General features: G+C 34.8%; 1 protein-coding gene across 3 annotated transcripts in view; it reads right to left on the bottom strand.

Moving 5' to 3' along the window:
- The window catches only part of HDAC9 (histone deacetylase 9), a 455,657-nt gene that overhangs the window by 411,517 nt on the left and 25,412 nt on the right, over nucleotides 1-18,728 (bottom strand). For all 3 annotated transcript variants that reach the window (XM_087917383.1, XM_087917384.1, XM_087917385.1), the window contains exon 2: nucleotides 17,366-17,487. In XM_087917383.1, coding sequence (XP_087773509.1) covers nucleotides 17,366-17,384 — 19 coding nt within the window. In that variant the 5' untranslated portion in view covers nucleotides 17,385-17,487. The remainder of the gene's footprint in view (nucleotides 1-17,365; nucleotides 17,488-18,728) is intronic.

The following is an 18,728-nucleotide window of genomic DNA, read 5'->3' as shown; positions in this document are numbered from 1 at the left end:
GTGTTTTGGGGACAGTCTAGCACCACCTTCACTTTTCCAGGATCCATCTCAATCCCCTGTTTAGACACTCGATAGCCCAGGTAATCCAATGACTCTTTATGGAATTCATATTTTAACAGCTTTTTGGTGGCTAAGTTTTTTAAGTACTTGCCTGACCAATTTGACGTTCTTTGATGGTTTTGCTGAATATAAGAACTTATCCAAGTAGAAAAAGACTCCCATATGTGAACTTGGTAGTAGTCTTCTCTCAGATCTAGCTTGGTAAAGATTTTGCCTTTAGACAGGTAATTTAATAAGTCCTTCATGAATGGGAAGGGAGTACATCTTTTTATTGCACACACAGTTCACACCCTTAAAGTCCACACATAATCTCAAGCTGCCCTCTTTCTTTTCTCTAAACAGTACTGGGGCTGTCAACCTAGATTTGGCAGATTCAGTGAAACCCCTGTCCAAATTGGCATCAATGTATTTTCTCAACTCAGTCATTTCGGCTGGTGTCATGGAATATATCTTTGGTTTTGGCAGTTTTGCCCCAGGTTCTAACTCTATGGCACAATCAGTGGCTTGATGCGGGGGGGGTAAAATGTTGCATTCCCCTTCAGTAAATACCTCAGCTAAGTCCTTGTATTCTTTAGGGACTCTGGGCTCACCAGGAGGAGAGTCTGAAGTGGTAGCTGCTGCTTCTGGATCCCTGTTGGGTGAGTTTCTTTGTGGGAGGAAGGGGGATAGCAGCCCAACCCCAATTATGATTTTTCAGTATCCGTCTCTCCACTTGATGTGGCCCATTAATCCAGCCAAGCAATTCCCAATATTATAGATTCCAACATTTTTGGAGCCACAACAAAACATATGAGCTCACAGTGTCTGCTCATCTCTAGTTTGATTAACTCTATAATTTGGGTGGCAGGAACTCCTCCAATTAAAGTTCCATCTACTTGTTCAAACCTGATTGGGCGTTTCAGGGCTTTAGTCTTTATTCCTAATTGTTCAACGATGGGGAGGCCAATAATGCATCTGGAACATACAGTGTCTATTACTGCTTCTATCTCCCCTGCTTCCCGTCTCAGGCACCACCAACTTCACCTTAACTGTAAAAGGGAGAATGATAGCACTCACTTTGGGGTCCTCTTCTTCATCTTCCTCTGGGGGGAGGATTTCTTGGGGCAGAAGTTCCTTGTTCTCTTTTATGTGGAAGGGACCTTCTACAGCATGTCTAGCAAACCAGCTCGTGTCTGAAGACTTCTATGGAATCCTTCATCCCCTGGCAGCTGTACTAGGACTCAGTTATGGAACAGGTGCAGGAGCCAGACAGTCTGGTCCGACTGGCTGCCCTATGACCAGCCTGGCCATATTGATAGCACTTTAGAATCCTTGTGGGCTGGGTAGGAACAGCTTTAGCAGGTCTGGTCAGAGACCATCTGGCCACCATTCTCTTAGAAGGGCCTTCAGAGGGTTTGATTGATTTGGATTGATTTCTCTGTCCAGCCTAAGGGACATGGCATACCAATCCTGTAAAGTCTCTGGTATTCCTCCGATGTTGTAGGCTTTTTAAACTTCTGGATCAATAGCATTCTTAAAGTAGTGCAGAAGTATTCTGTCAGGCCAGTTCATGAGATTGCTTGCAACCCTTCTAAAGTCCTATACCAAGTCTTTTAAGGGTCGCTTGCCTTGTTTCATTTCCATTATTTTGTTTTCACTTTCTCCAATTCTATCAGGATTCTCAAACCTAGCCCTAAGGAGTTCAATAAAGGCATCGATATCCTGTAGCTCCAGTGCTTCCGCATAGTGCAATTGAGCTAACCAATTGGAAGCATCCCCCTCATTCATCCTATCTGTGATTGCAGGAACCAGGTCACAATTTGTTGCATATTGGTTGCCAAAACCAATCTATGTGAGATAAGATCAGAGTAAGGAAGTAAGTGTTCACGCTGTCTGCCAAACATTGCTTTAAAAGCCACTTGATCTAGTCTGAGGGGGGTGGGGGGAATCAGATAGCAACTGCTGGTTGAGCTGGAACGTGTTGAGCTGGCTGTAGCATGTGGGGGCCCTGTAGGTGTACTCCAAAGGGCACCTGAGCTGGGATGTGCCAAGCTGCTGGGGCACACTGAAGGAAGGGGCCCTGAAGGGTTGCTCCAAGGGGTGGCTGAATTGAAACCTGCTGAGCAGGGCCCATCTGTAGAATTCTTCTTCACGATGGGAAGAGGGGTAGTGGTAGTAGTTTGTTGTCTGCACAGATCCCTTTGCTGAGAAGGGATCACTGCTTCTCTTTGGTCCCAGGGAGCTCCTGAATCAAGTGGTGCAACAGGTGCTGGCATCCACTGGCATTGGACCCATCCCTGACCAGGATAAAATCCCCACCCTGGAGGAATACTCTCTGCAGGGAGTAATCTTGCTGGTTGGGGAGGGGAAGGAATCGGGGTTTATAACATACCCAGTGTCGGTTGTATCTGCTGTTTCTCCCTTGCTGCTTGGGAATGCCAGGCTGGGCCAATCCTTAGGCCACCTCTGACTGACGTCACATTGGTTTCACTGTCAATTTTTGGACTAGGGAAAGTAAAGGTGGGCTGTGTTAGGACCCGGCTTGTCTGGAGAGGTTGTGGTCGTGATATGTAACTTTCCACCTTAAGCTGCTGGAATTGCTCTGGGATCCCTGCCAACGACTTCGGGATGGAGGCAATAGGTTCCAGTTTTGGGAGTTGTCTGATTCCAATGCCCCCCCCCCCACTTCTCCACTCTTTCTCGTGGGCCGTCCTCAGAGGGCTGGAGAAAGAAAGGCATTCAGGCAGCTTCTCCTCTAGTCTCACATCTGGATTCAGCTCCATCTCACAGCTACTCCATGAATCCATCTCTGTGGTCCAGGAGCCTAGTCTCCGTCTTTCCTCTGCAGCTCTATCGCTTGCAAAATTTCTTCAGAAGGGGGACTGGGGGTCTCAATTAGTTCTCTGGTGGTCAACCCCATAGCCCCTTCTGTAGCTTCTTTCCTTTCTTTCATCTTCACTGAGTCTTTGCACTGCTTCTTTTTTGGAGTCAGTGCTGGGGCTCAGCACTCCTGACATCCCCCACTTGGAACTTGCTCAGAGTTTTGGGATAATGTCAGTGTTCCAGCAACCCTCCATTCCACTCTGAGACAGACATATTTCAAAGGTATCTTTATTTGGACAGTAACTGGTACATCTGTGGAATCCCAAAACTTAAAGTTCCAGGCTTCCTTGCAAAAGTCAAAACTACAAATCCATCTCCCCTTAGCCATCACCACATCACATGGTCCAATCACCATCTCTCCTAAAATAAGGTTCCAAATGTGCCAGTGACCTTGAACCAAACAAAATAATTTTATTTGAGATATGCTCAAATAAATTCCTCCCTCCCACTTTCTCAGGCTCAGTTGTGGCAGCGTGGGAACATCAAATCTCAATATGGCTTCCAAAGCTGACACCATTATGAAAAGAAAATGAAAAATGTATATAGTATGTCTATTATCTTAATTAATCAAGAATCTAATCTGAATGAGGTAATTCTAAATAAATAAATCACAAAAGGCCTGGACATAGAATACATTCAAGCTGTTATAGCCTGAATCAAATTATTTACCCAGCTATTCCAGTTTTGTCAGTGCTGATTGCTGATAGTTCTTCAGAGGTTTAGGTAGATTCCAGTTCATCCTAACTGGAAAAATCAGAGAGAAAATGTACAATCTTCTGCATACAAATAATTTGCTTTACTGGGAGTTCTCAAGTTTCAAGCTGAATTGAGGCTAGAACTTAAGTTGCTAAGCAATGCTGTTAAATGAATTGCGCCCAAGTTTAGAACTTTTTTTGCTATAGTTTTAATTGAATTATACATTTGTAAGATGAATCCCCCATTGACTTTGCTTATTGGAAACACATTGGGAAGGTTGCAAACGATGTTCATGTGACCCTGAGGTGCTGCAACTTTGGTAAATACATGCCAGTTACCAACCACCTGGATTTTGAATATGAGACTGTGGCGATAGTGCTATGGTCATTAGTTCAAGGCCTGGTCATAAGTCATTTAATAGGAAGCCTATCTTCAAAGACTTCCACAAATTTCTAGAGTTAGATATCAGACAAGTTTGACAAAAACAAAACAAAACTTGTGAAAATAACTTGCTGTCCTGTTCATAGCCACAATTGCAATTTATCACCTTTAAATAATTGGAATGGCTAGTCTAAGACAGATAAAAAGTAAAGATAAACTGGCTAAAAATCTGAAATTAATAGTGTATAGCAGTTAATGTAATTTGTATCCATATCACTGTTAATTTGGTGATTGAAATTGAATCCAAGAATCAATGAACAATAGGAAAAAGTCTGGTTTATAAGACCTTCAGGAAGACTCTCAGTTGCAAGCAGCATTAAAGGAAGTTAGATGATTGATACATACATGCTACATGGCATCTTCATCCAGACGTTATTTGACTACTTTGTCAGAAAAGTTTTGGTCCCACAACCTCTTAAATGAGACACTAGTTACTCCTTTTTTGGAGTAAAAAAAGGCTCAAATTCATTCCAGTAAATTATTATGTCAAGTTGTGTCTTTTTGGAGAGTATGGGATTCCTTAAATTCTTCATATAATTGGCTGGGATAAGAGAAACAAACTCATAATAATACATATAACACTGATCTTTGTAAAGATTCAGAACCAACTTTTACTAATATCAAGATACATAATTCTATTGAAATCAACTTAACTATAGGTTTTCTTGTTTACCTTAGAATTAGGTCCATGTAATTTGCCTTCATTAATATCATATGCTAAAAGTATCCCAAATGCAAATATTAAAATAAATTAACATTTTATGAGCCTCATAATTAAAAGTGTCTACTCTAAAACAAATACATTTATAAAAACAGTTTTACTGGTAGAATACATTATTGAATTTGAAGTCACTCATATCTAAAGCAAAAAGGAAAGCCATCTGGCTCATCTAACTTAGATTTTCTAGACAGTTTGCAGCTGGTTCTGATTAAGCTGCATCTCAAAAAGTCCCAGAAATCTATTTTTACCTCTGCTGGTTTATTTTTAGGGATCACACATTCAAGGCACATGTTGTTTACATTAATAAATGAACAACCACCTCCAGTTATAAAAGGGTTTGTGCAATTGTTACGGGAGACTTGCTATCAAGCAAGATGGATGGGAAAACTATATAAAATTGTTTGTGTTCTACTATATATATATATATATATATATATATATATATATATGTGTGTGTGTGTGTGTGTGTGTGTGTGTGTGTAGTAGGGTGCAGGTGTGTGTATGTATATGTATACATGTAGAGAGAGTAGTGTGTGTGTGTGTGTATATATATATATATATATATATATATATATATATACATACACACACATACACACACACACACACACACACACATACACACACACACACACACACACACACACACACACACATATACATATATATATATATTGTGCCCTGTCCTAGATATAAACATGCTACTTGCTCCCCACTCCAGCAGTGTCTTTAAACATGTAGATAAAGGTATTAAAAATAACTTATACAATTGAGCTAGATTATACGTTGTGTGCAAGGTTTCTTTTTGTTTCTCTGTCTCTCCCTAAGAAACCTATACTTATATAATAGTCAAAGTAGATCTGGTATTCTGTCTAATGCTACAATGATGCTATAGTGTCAAGCTAATAGCTGATTATAATTCAGAATTAAAAGGGATGCTTGCATATTGTAAATAACTGTTGGTTCATTCACCTGTGAACTTCAGAATTCTCTCCTATGATCCCATGAAGAAATATCTGTGGGAGCTATTTTGTCCTAATGACAATCCTAGCAAATATCTAAATGTACCCTAAAAAAAATTTCATAAAAAGACTGTCTATAATACAAACCTGGATTATTTTAAACTCAATTTTGTTCTTTCAGTTTTTCCAAAATTTCACATAAAATGTATTACATTCCATTCATGCACGTTTTAAAAATAAATCTATAGAAGAAATACTCTTAAGATTTATATATTAAACTATGCTATAGAAATTGACTTTGGCATTTCATCCTAAAAAAACTACAATGTTCAGCATAATGAATAATATAAAATAAATAAAAATGCTACATGAGTAAACAATTTAGTACATAGACTAATATGTGTTTTGTACATATAAGAAGTCCCACAGAAAAGAAATTACAGCCTGGAAATGAAATACATGATGAAACAATAAGCAACAAAAATGGCATGTACAATTGTGATTTACTTTCATCTAGTGATCAGCTTTAAAATTAATTAAATTACTTAGAAGAGTAGTCTATAAATATAAATTGTTATTAATTTGAATCAAATACAGATAATACTTGACTCACAATTGGGACCAGAATTTCTATTGCTAACCAAGGCAGTTGTTAGGTGAGTTACATCCAATTTTATAATCTTTTGCGCCATAGTTGTTAAGAAAATTACTGCAACATAGTTATCAATCCAGCTTCCTCTATTAAGTCTGCTTATTGGAAACCTATTGGAAAAGTAACAAATGGCAGTCACTTGAGCCCAGCCATTGCAGCCATTGTATATATATGGCAGTTGCCAATGACTGGATTTTGATCATATGACAGTCATAAGTGTAGAAGCAGTTTTAAGTATTTTTTTCAATTTGTTGTAATTTCAAATGGTTGTTAAATTAATGATTATAAATCAGGACTAGCCAGAATAACTGTATTATGTTTTAATTTGGAAAAATAAACAAGAATGCAAACCATCATGATAAGACTATTTATTTTTACTGATAATCTTCATATATACTTGGAAAACTGATTGTGTTCACTGCTAGAGGAAGGCCAGGAATAATTATGTCAAGGATGAGGTTGACAATAGCCTGTTCCATTATCCTTTCTAGAATTTCAGTGTGGTCCATTTTGCTCAGTAAACATCTACACTGCCTGAATTATTTTCTTCAGGTTTGAAACACAATCTTTTCTAGCGTTTATTAAAAAGTCTACTTGAATGTACTTTTCTTATTATATTCTTGGCCTCAGCTCAAGCTTCCAGAGTTGTGTTGAAGTTCTAAAGCTCTGATGAGAGCAATTGTATCAAACTTCTGACTTTTTCCTTCCATTCATTTTAATTTTGGGGGACATTCTCTACTTTAAAAGAAAAAAAGAAAAACTGTACAGGGCTAAAATATTACATTCAAAAAAGTAAATGCAATATTATATTTCTTAAAAATTTTGAGATGTTATAGGAAATATATTTATCCCTAAACATAATTAAATTCTTTATCATTAGAATATCAGATTTTCATTGGAGCAAAAGCCTGAGCTGTGTCATTTCATAGAGTCTCTCACCAATTCCTGATTGTTTGCTCATTAAAAGCCTCTCTTAAAAATGTACCAAAAGTTTATGGGTTATGCATTTGACAATAACAAATGAGTGAAAGCTAAATTCTAGATAATGAATAGATACAATAAAAATGCACAACCAAGTATTTTTGTTCCTAAATGAGAACCATACATGTTCAATTGTTTAAAAGGCAATCATGAACCATTTTCCAAACGCATTACAAGCAATAACAAATAATTTATCCCCTTTGAAAGCAAACAGCTTTCTGATGGAAAAAAAAACCACTTTACTTCATCCTAAGATTTTTATGTACAAAGATTGGGGAAGAATGTGTAATAGCTACAGGATGTAAACATTTCCTTAATGACAGCATAGTTTAGAACAAACAAAGCAAACAACGAAATAGAAACATTTACCTCCTCCTGGTGGGATTTAGCATTTGCTTTATAGCTGTAAGAATAAGCCATTTATTTAGACAGGGCTTAGTCTCTAAAGACTCATACGGCTGTGTTCAATTAAATTGGTTCTTATGTTGCTGTAAATTAATGTTACTACACAGGAGGCACATTTGTTGCATCATACTATTGAAGGAAACATTCCATGTTTTAGTGGTGTGAACAGAAAATACTCAGGCAAGTTTGAGATCATTTGAGTAACAAACATACTTTGGGCTTCATTTGTTATTATTCAGTTGTACCATCAACTACACAAAATAATCCATATTAATGAAGTTTTGAGACCACATGCTAAATCTTGCCATCTTTATAAATTAATCTGCCCTAAGGAAACCATTTCAAACTATACATTTTTGTTTCATTATTGGAATGGGTAGAAAAATGGCAGATGTAAATAATTAAGAAATTTGCCCAACTGCTTCTCAAATTTTCAGTGTAAGTTCTGGATCGAAAAATAACAGATGTGTGTATCTTGCACATCTGAGAAAGGAAAAGAAAACACAAGAACTCAAATGATTCTATAAAATCATTACATTTTATAATATACAGATAGGAGAAGAAGATATTCCATGCTATCTTGCTTCTTTAAAATAGAAATAAATAAAGTTGCTTTTACTTAATAAGAAATTAGAGCTGAACTGTACAGTCCCAACATAGCAATACCAAATGTTTAAAAAGGCTGTCTTTAAGATAGTATTCTGCTTTACAAAATGTATAATCAGATATAATCATATCACTAGGTTAACTTGTGACTCTGTGTGTCAGTTACAATTTGAAATTTGTTTTTAACAGAACAACAGAATTGGAAGGGACTTTGGAAGTCTTCTAGTCCAATTTCTTGCTCAAGCAGGAAATTTTTGTCTCAGGTGATCATGATACAAAGTGAAAATTTGATCTGGAATGATTTTTCTCTTCTTCCTAACCATTCTTTTATATATTATGTTTTTAACAATGAGTATTTCTGAAGCCTTAGACATTCTTAGTGCTTTTATTTGAAAGCTGTTTTAGAAGATTTGGGGCAGTTATTCATACTTCTGAGGCAGGACTTTCTAAAAAGCACATAACAAGCACTAGGGCAATAGTGTTCTTTCAGACTGACTTTACCTTCGTAGTGTTCCCCAAATATTACTTGAGTCTTCCAAATTCAGGTATAAGTGTATGAACAAATGACTTTAATTGCTGTAAGAAGAATGGTACAATGTATTTAACAGGAACATCAACAAAAGCAATAGAACCAGGAATCAAATAGGCTGAGTAACGATTAGGAAAGAGAGTGTTAAGTGATGTCTGTTATTGAAGAAAACCAGAATGAGACAAGGAAGATTCTTTCCATAACAACAGTATTAGAGTGTTTCAATATTTTTATAAATTATTCATTTATTCAACATTTTGAATATAGTATATTGTCAGAGCATATCATTTACAGAGGAAAAAAGAAATAATAAGTATCCAGGGTCTGATTACACTTCCAACATTTGGTGGACATATTGCTGAAATTTTTGCTAATCTTGCCAATGGCAAATGCCACCTATAAAACATTTTAGAGATTTTCCTTATATGCAGTAGCCATTGTCAGTTTGCATTTCTTATCCCAAAGTTTTTGCCATTTATCTAATTCTATAGTATAACCAATGTTTTTTGCCCATACAATCATTGTTTCTTTAACTTGTTCCTCTTCCATTTTAAAATTTAATAAGTAATTATATATATTTTAATCAGTTTTTCATCCGTCCCTAATAATATCAAACATTTATTGTCAATGCACATGTATATAATGAAAAAACATATCAAGTGCTGGTTCTTTGTAAAAACCCATATTTTTGCATCTTTCATTCTCATTACAATTTTTCCAAGTTAATAAGATTTGGAGGTATCAATGCTTCCATTGTAGAAATCTAGACGGGTATTTTCATATAATTTTGTAGTTTAATTTTTCCCCATACCAAAAGTAAAGCATTCCTCACATAATGTCTTTAAAAATATTTATGTATAGTACTCCTTCCATACCATAAGAAAGTGTGCCATTCTAACTGAAGACGATGCCTCTATAATAATAATAATAATAATAATAATAATAATAATAATAATAATAATAATAATAATAATAATAATAGTCTTCTATGTTTCAAATTTATCCATACCCATGTAAGTACAGATGCCTGATAACATAGCTACCAGTCTGGTAGTCCAAAATCCCCATTGTTTTTAGATTCCTGTAACATTTTCAATTTTATTCTTGCTTTTTCCCCTTGCCAAATATACTTCAAGATTATTCTATATAATTCTTCAAAATATTTTTTCTCTACTTTTATCAGTATCGTTTGGAATAAAAAAAGTAGCTTCAGTAATATATTCATTTCTTTGATAGGTGTAGATTTTTCTATTTCTCCAAATCCAGCTTGATTTGTTGCATTAATTTTATATAATTATCATCTTTAATTGTTGCACATCTTATTGTTAAACAGATGCCCAGATATTTAACTTTCTTTACTATCTGAAGATCTATTTTCTCTGTCAATTCCTTTCTCTATTTATCTGTAAGATTTTTAACTATTATTTTAATTTTTTCTTTGCTTATTTCAATCCTGCCACTTTTCCATATTCCTCAATTCTCTCTATCAATTTAGAGCATAACAGTTTCTGCAGTATAAAAACTAAATCATCTGCAAATGCTTGTAGTTTATATTTCTGGATCCTGTCTAATATTTCTAGTTAAAACTTCTAGTGTTAATATAAATAATAATGGGATAATGGGCAACCTTGTCTTGTGCCTTTTCTTATATAAAATTTTTTCTATCATATCTCCATTCATCATCACTTTAGCTCTTTGGTACATGTAAATCACCTTAATCATATTTATATGATTCGCCAAAATCCATGCATTTTAATTGTTGCAACATAAATTGCCCATTTACATTATCAAATGCTTTCTTGGCATCCAAAAAGATTAATGCTAGTTGTTTTTTACTATGTACTTCATAGTACTCCAATGTATCTATAATTATTTTAACATTGTTTCTAATTTGTCTCTTGGATAAAACCTATTTTGATCAAGTTATATGAACTCAATCAAAAATCTTTTTAATCCTTCAGCAATTATTGAAGCAAATATTTTGCAATCTGCATTTAATAAAGAAATTGGCCTATAATTCTTTATTTGTGTTGAATGAATCTTTTTGGGGGGATCAAAGTAACGTTAGCTTCTGTACAGGTATCTTAGCTTCTAATACAACTTCATTATACACCTCTAGCATTGACAAGCACAATGCATCTTGTAGATTTTTATAAATTACTGCTGGGTAACCATCTGGACTTGGTGTTTTATAGCTTTTTTTGTCTTTTGATTGCTTCTACTAATTCTGCCACTGTTATTCTTTCATTCAACATATTTTTCATCATTTCCGAGACTTTTGATAGATTGGCTTTTTCCAAGTATTGTATTATTTTTTCTTCTGGTACTTTTTCATAGTCATAGTTTCTTATAAAAGTCCTGAATTATATCTTTTTTCTTTTCCATTTGATAGTGTAGTATATCTTCCACATCCTGCAATTTACTTATGCATTTCTTCTCTTTCTCCTTCAGTTTATAGACTAGCCATCTTCCAGGTTTGTTAGCATTTTCAAAAAAAAATGTTTTACTTTTTACTAGTTGTGCCAGTTCTTCTTTTTCCATGATATTTAACTTATGCTTAATCATCTCCATTTGGTTTTTTAAGTGTATCTTTTGTGGTTCTTTTTGTAACTCTATTTCAAGTCTTTTAAATTCTTCTTCCAAAATCTTTTAATATTGTTTCTTTTTCTTTTTTTTCTTTTCTATATAAGTTATAGCTAATCCTCTAATATACGCTTTGCTGTGTCCCACACATTTTGTAATTAGGTTTCCTCTTTCCTTTTCTCTTTATAAAAAAATCCCATTTCTCTTTCATCAGTATAAATTATTTGTCTTTTATTATGGATTGATTTAAAGTCCATCTTAGTCTTCTGTTTTGTTCCTTCCAACTAATTTTTACTGAATTATGATTTGCCCATAGGTTTGTTTCTATTTCAATCTCTTGCATATTTGCACTCAGTTCTGGAGTCTTCCAAATCATACCTATTCTGGACCAAGATTAAGGCATATTAGAGTAAAATGCATATGGTTTCCCCCCTGGGTTCATTTCTCTTATGTATCTTGTATCGATAGTTCCTCTGTCATTTTAACAAAGGTTCTGGGTAAAGTCTTTCATATTTTTTTATTTGCTTTACTACTTTTATAGTCAAGTTTTGTATCAACTATAGCATTGAAATCTCATAAAAGACAGATATTTTCATATTCTGTTTCAAGTATCTTTATATGAAGTTTTTTATAAAATTCTTCTTGTCCATTGTTTGGTTCATAAATGGCAACTAAGACTATCTGTTTTTGATTTAAAGGCACTTCCACCATCAAAATTCCCCCTTCTACATCTTTGAAAATTTGTTTGGCACTTATTGTTTCTTTAACATACAGTATAGTATCACCCCTCTTCTTTTTTGTTACGATAATGAGTAAAATAGTTTTCCCAATTTAGGGTACTCCAATTTTTAATTGTGTTTTTTAATCTTGAAGTGATATTATGTCCTATCTTAATCTTTGTAGTTTTGAAAATATTTTTCTCCTTTTCATAGGGGAATTCAGTCCATTTATATTAACTGATCAGTTGCATATGTTTGTCAGTTTAAATGATGAGTGTGCCAGTTGCCTTGCTCCAAAATCAATAATGGCTTATTTAAAACCAATCTTTCATTAATATTCTATTTCACATAATGGCAACCAAATTTTCTAGCATTTCTTCAACAAGCTAGCAACTTTTTATCACTAAAGCTTCCAAACACTGGAATTCAATTATTCTGAAATTGAAAGTTTGCTATCTGAATGCCAACAGAGTAAAGTGACAGGGTTATTCTGCAGTGCTTCTGCAGTGCTTCTGGACACAATTGTCCTTCTAATTCATTCACAGTCTACCTTATGAAGTTATTTCAAAAAGAAAGCCAAGAAAATTCTAAAATATAAAAATGAATTCAGTTTTTTCCTCAATACTTACCAATGTGAGAACCTGTATCTGTAAAAATTTTTATTTAATATATAGCTACCGTTTCAATTCTTTCCCATATTTCAAAAACTTTATGTAAATATTTACTTGAAAGTATTAACATGTTTTTCATTGTTCGCATTTAGACTATGCATGAAAGAGTAACAAAACAAATCTAGTTCTGCCTACAGAATTAATATGGATAATTTAATTACATGCCAGATTCTATACCATGAGATAAATCTTTTACTCTCTCCCTCTCCTCCCCATCTCCTCCACTCTCTTTCTTTCACATACGTACATGCACATACAGAGACACTAGTTAAAAATAAAAACTGTGATAATCTTAGGTTCCCTATTGGGAAAAAAAATAATTCTCAAGTTTGAAAAAGAACAAGTGAAATGTAAAATAATGAAATTGTAGCTAAATTATGTGGTATGATGTGAACTCTTAACAACACCTATATAAATTGATAAACAAACTTAAAATTAGAACAAGGTTTTCATTGCTAAGAAATACAGCTGGAATGCTAATCACTAAGGTTTCTTTTTAATAATTCCAACATATGGTCCAAAATCTAGGTTTCTAAAACTGCCAGTCCATTTTGTAATTATGCTAAATAGCACCTACTGTGACACTTTCTTTGTCTCTTACACCCCCACATACAATTCACTGAATGAGAATATGGTTGTAAACATGCAAAATTTGGGATTATGCTGATCCTTTGTTATTCTAGATGTAATTATATAAGCAAGTACAGCTCAGTGGGTTTAGCAAGATTACCTTGGCAAATCTCAGTTGTAAAACATTCTTAAATTCAAAAGAGATGAATTAATGATTAAATTATCTTGCTATTGTTCTTAAACTAGTTTTTCTTTTGCTTAGTTCCTGATACTGCATTTGCCTAACAGACATTTCTTTAAAATGATTACTTAATCAGGGGCACAATACTGGATTTACAAAAATATTTATGTATTGAGGATTACAAAACTGATCACTTCTATCAAGAAGCATACTTTTAGTGTGTGTGTGTGTGTGTATACACCCACCCACATACACCCACCAAACTTATCACTTGTCAACAAGCATACTTCCATTGTATGTGTGTGTACACAAACACACACACATACATTTATATTTATACTCAGTATAAATGTTTTTATTATAATGCAAATTCCTCAAATATATATGCAATGTATCCTGTTTATGTTTTCCTTGCCATTTTTATTCTAATCACTAATCTGACTATATTTGTACATATTTTCTCTCTATTTCCCAATGTACACTTTTTTGGGTACAATATTCTACAATATTCTGGCCAATTTGTGATTGGACACACAAGGAATTTATTTCTGATGCATAAGCCCTCAATGAATATACAAATAACAAAGTAATATAATCATAAAATACAATAGTAGAAGATAATAGGAAAAATGACAAGATAATAGTTATAAAGTCCTACTAAATAGGTAAATATTCTTAGGCATAATGCAGTGCTGTGGGAATTAGGTGTTCAGCAGAGTGATGGCATGAGAGGGGTGAAACTGTCTCTGTGTCTAGTTGTTTTGGCACGCAATGCCCTATAGTGGTGTCTGGGGGGAAGTGCTGGAACAGTTTGTGTCCAGGATGTGAGGGATCTATAGATATTTTGTCAGCCCTCTTTCTAGCTCTTGCAGTATACAGTACAGGTCCTCAATGGAAGACAGACCTTTGCAATTGTTTTTTTCTGCAGTCTTAACTATCTGTTGAAGTCTGTACTTGTTCTGTTTGGTTACTGTATCAAACTAGACAGTTATAGAAGTACAAATGGCAAACTCAATAATTCCCCTGTAGAACTTTATCAGCAACTCCTTGGGCAGCAGGAGATTTCTGAGTTGAGGTAAGAAATGCATGCTTTGTTGTGCCTTTTTAATGAGAGTTCTAATATTAGCTGTTCTAGGAGACTGTAGAACTCAGAAACCTGAAGGTCTCTGCTGTTGACACGTCTAATATTGTAAGAGGTGGTAGAATAGGAGGACTGTTCCTAATATCTACTATCATCTCTACAATTTTGTGTTCAGCTCCAATTGTTCTGGTTGCACAACAGGGCCAATTGTTCAACCTCCTATCTGCATGCAGATTTATTCCCATCCTAAATAAGACCAATGACTGTTGTATCATCTGCAAACATCAGTATTTTAACCAGTGGTAGGATTCAATTTTTTTTTACTACCAATTTTGTGGGCATGGCTTGGTGGGCATGGCAGGGGAAGGATACTGTAAAATCTTCGGTCAGAGGTGTTATTTGCCAGTTCTCCAAACTACTCAAAATATTTTCTGTCAGTTCTCCAGAACTGGTCAGAACCTGCTGAATACCACCTCTGATTTTAACAGAGGGGTCTTTTGAGATGTAGTCATTAGTATAAAGAGAAAACAATAATGGAAAGAGCACAGAACCTGAGGTGGGGAGGGGCTGTTGCAATTAAACAGACATTCAATGTGATTTTACCTAACTTCACCTGCTGCTTTCTATGTGTTAGCTTATAATCTACCTATAAGTGGTTGAGTCAGTTTAGAGAGAAGAATTTCTGGAATTATGGTATTCAATGCCGAGCTGAAGTCTATAAAAAGGACCCTTGGGGATTCAAGATGTTGTAAGATGTAGTGTAATGCCACGTTAACAGCATCATCTGCTGAACTAGTTCATGGTAGGCAAATTACAAAGAGGTCTAGCAGCAGATCCATGATGATTTTCAGGTAGACCAGCACTAACCTTTCAAAAGTTTTCATAACTACAAATGTTAGACAACTGGTCTGTAGTCATTCAGTTCCTTGATGGTGTAAATTTGATTTTAAAAGTGTTTAAATTATGATTTTGAACTATACAGAAAAAAGGTGTTTACTATATGGATTTGGGAAAGTTAATAGATTAAGATTCCCAGAAGTATTTGGAATTATATTTTTTAGTTATTTAGAAATATTTCCACATTGGAAAATGGTGACTGTTTTGATCTGAAAGAACTTTTTTTAGAAATGACAAACAAAAGGATGAAATTTACAGATTGATACAAAAGAAACCTGTTAAGGTTCATAAATTTTTTTTGCTTTGAAACATAGATGATCAGCAAAGTACCTCTGGGACTTTTTTTGAAGGGATTAAAGAATAATTTTGTGTAATGGAAAGTATATAAGATTAGCTTGTTTGCTGAGAGTTAAAAGAAGATAGTTATTTTTGGTTGCCTTTTCTGAATTTTTGATGTCAAAGCTTCATTTATATTGCATTTGGACTCTGTTATCTTTAATTAAAAGATGAACTATGGGGAGATCTTTTATTTAGAGATTGTGATGCACTTTTAAAATTATTTTATCTGTTGCAATGAAGAAGTTAATTCATCTTTTCCTTCCTTTTTTAACCATTTAACTATTTTTTGTAGTTTTATTCATTTTCATTCTTTTCATTTATACTTCATAAAATTACTTGGGGAAAAAATAAATATATTTCTCCTCATGTTAGGTAAGCAAATCAGTGAAATTTAAGCATATTTTATGATAAAACGTTGTTTAGATATAAATATATTATTGGATTGTAACTTGATACTATTTTCAACAGCATCCTATATTTGACTGCATTTCATGTTACTACATTAAAATTATGTATTGTTTGTCATAAGTATATATTCTTCGCATTTTATTCTGTTCATCTATTCATTTTCATTAAATAATGGAATAATTATTGTATAATTGAATAATTATTTTGTTAAAAACAAGTCTTTTTCACATTCTTGTAAACTTTGGCTAGAGCCATATAATTTTATTATCAATTGCACATTTTCTTCAGAATTCTTTTGGTAAAAGTTTAATGATAAATTAATGATAATATTATTCTATAAAATACGGTGTGTATATGTGCTATATTTGTAGAACTTGAATTTCTAAAAATGGGTATCTTAGCAGGTGGCAATGCCAGGTATATGCTACCCCAGATATCAGTAACGACAGACCTATTACTGTGCGTGAAAGAAAAATAATACATGCAGCAAAGTTCTGAATACAAGTAATCTAGATAGTAGATAGTGGTCTTTTGTGAGCATAAATTGCTCTGTGTGCATTCTGAAAAAAACAAAAGCTTTTCAGTCTCATTCAAAGAACACACTGAAACTAATAAAACATATTCAAAAATTTATGTTATAAATTAAAACAGAAAGTTTGGATATTAATACTTCATAGAAGTAAAGATAATCCTTGTGTACCTAATCACACTTTGCCAAATAAAGTATTCTATTCAATTCTATTCCATCCTATCATATTCTAAACACTTTTGTTGACCAGTGATATTTTATTCATAAGATACTTGTTCTTATTTTATTCTAACATAACAAAATTAAACAGATGAAAACATAAAAACAGCATGATATACATATATTTCTAATTCACCTACAAGTAAATCAAATAGTAGTCACATTTAATTCTCTAATCATTTGACTCATCAGTCTTATGACACAAATACTAATCCTGCACAGCAGCAGGAACTTAAAATAAAAACAAACTTACCTTGTGCTGTGAAACTCATTGCTGCTGAAGTGGTGATAAACCGTGGACACAGGTATCAAATGTTCAAAATTGCTTCTCTTTCAGTAGGCTAATCAGTCTGATGTCAATCTATAGCATTCAATCTGTTAATAGGGAAAAATACATTACACAACATATAAATAACTGTAAGAATGATCTAAAATTCATTTAGTATTGATAAAATGTTCATACTTAGTGAAATTATATTTCTTTTCTTTTACCTTCTACCTCCAAGATTTGATTGGAGGAAAAGGGCGTTGGTACTTACCTGACACGCCCATTCTCCTTGAGCTGCGAAGAGCATCCAGTAGTGGGAGGTGCTTCAGTCTCTGCTTATCTAGACTGGGCTTAATTTGTGGAACGCTCCTCTTCCTCCAAGGGACTCCTCCCCAGCGTTCCCCAGTTTTGGCGAAGATGAGAGAAACAAACACCCTCACCCTTAATACTGTAAAAATTTGTTGGCCGAAACAAGATCCCACAAGACGGAAGAGGGTGGGGCTGGATGCTCTTTGAAGCTCAAGGAGAACAGGCATGTCAGGTAAGTATCAACGCCCTTTCTCCCACGAGCTGCTCAGAGCACCCAGTAGTGGGACATATCAAAGCTTGGCCTGTCCTACGGGAGGGACCCTGTCTGTCTTGGGATCCCCTCCTGGTCCCTGTGGACCCATTGCAGAACCCTTCTGACAAAGGAGGCCTAGGCTGATGCAAACACATCTATTTTATAATGCCTAATGAAAGGTGATGGAGAGGCCCAGGTTGCGGCACGACAGATGTCAATGATTGGTGCCTGCGTGGCCCATGCTGATGATGTTGCAGTGCCCCTGGGCACCTGAAGTGCTTGAGTCTGATACGTTTTCGCTATTGCGGCCCATAGCCAGCAGCCTATTGTTGAGGATGAGACCTTGCATCCCTGATTGTTGGGCTGAAAAGACATAAATAAAGCCTTCATTTTTCTAAAAGAGGCTGTGCAGTGAATATATATATTCGTAATGCTCGCCTCACGTCCAGCTGATGCCATTGTCATTCCAGCCCTTGGAATGGCCTGGGACAAAAATTAGGAAGTATCAGTCCTTGTGCCCTGTGAAAGGCTGAATTAACTTTGGGTATGAACGTAGGATTGAGACGAAGAATGACCTTGTTGGAATGGAAGATGCAAAGACCTTGTCTGATCAACAAGGCTGCCAGTTCTGAAATACAACGAGTGGAAGTGATCGCTAAAAGAAAAACTACTTTATATGTCAGAAATTGGAGACTTGACGATTGCAAAGGCTCGAAAGGGCACTTAGTGAGTGCAAGAAGGACCTTGTTAAGGTCCAAAGTGGAATAACAGTGAACCGTTGGCGGG

This window comes from Pseudonaja textilis, chromosome Z (genome assembly GCF_049901715.1).
Source record: "Pseudonaja textilis isolate UNSWEBS1 chromosome Z, rPseTex1.2, whole genome shotgun sequence".
Lineage (NCBI taxonomy): Eukaryota > Metazoa > Chordata > Lepidosauria > Squamata > Elapidae > Pseudonaja > Pseudonaja textilis.
Note: the sequence above shows the minus strand (reverse complement) of the source record. Positions and strands in the feature narration are given on the sequence as shown.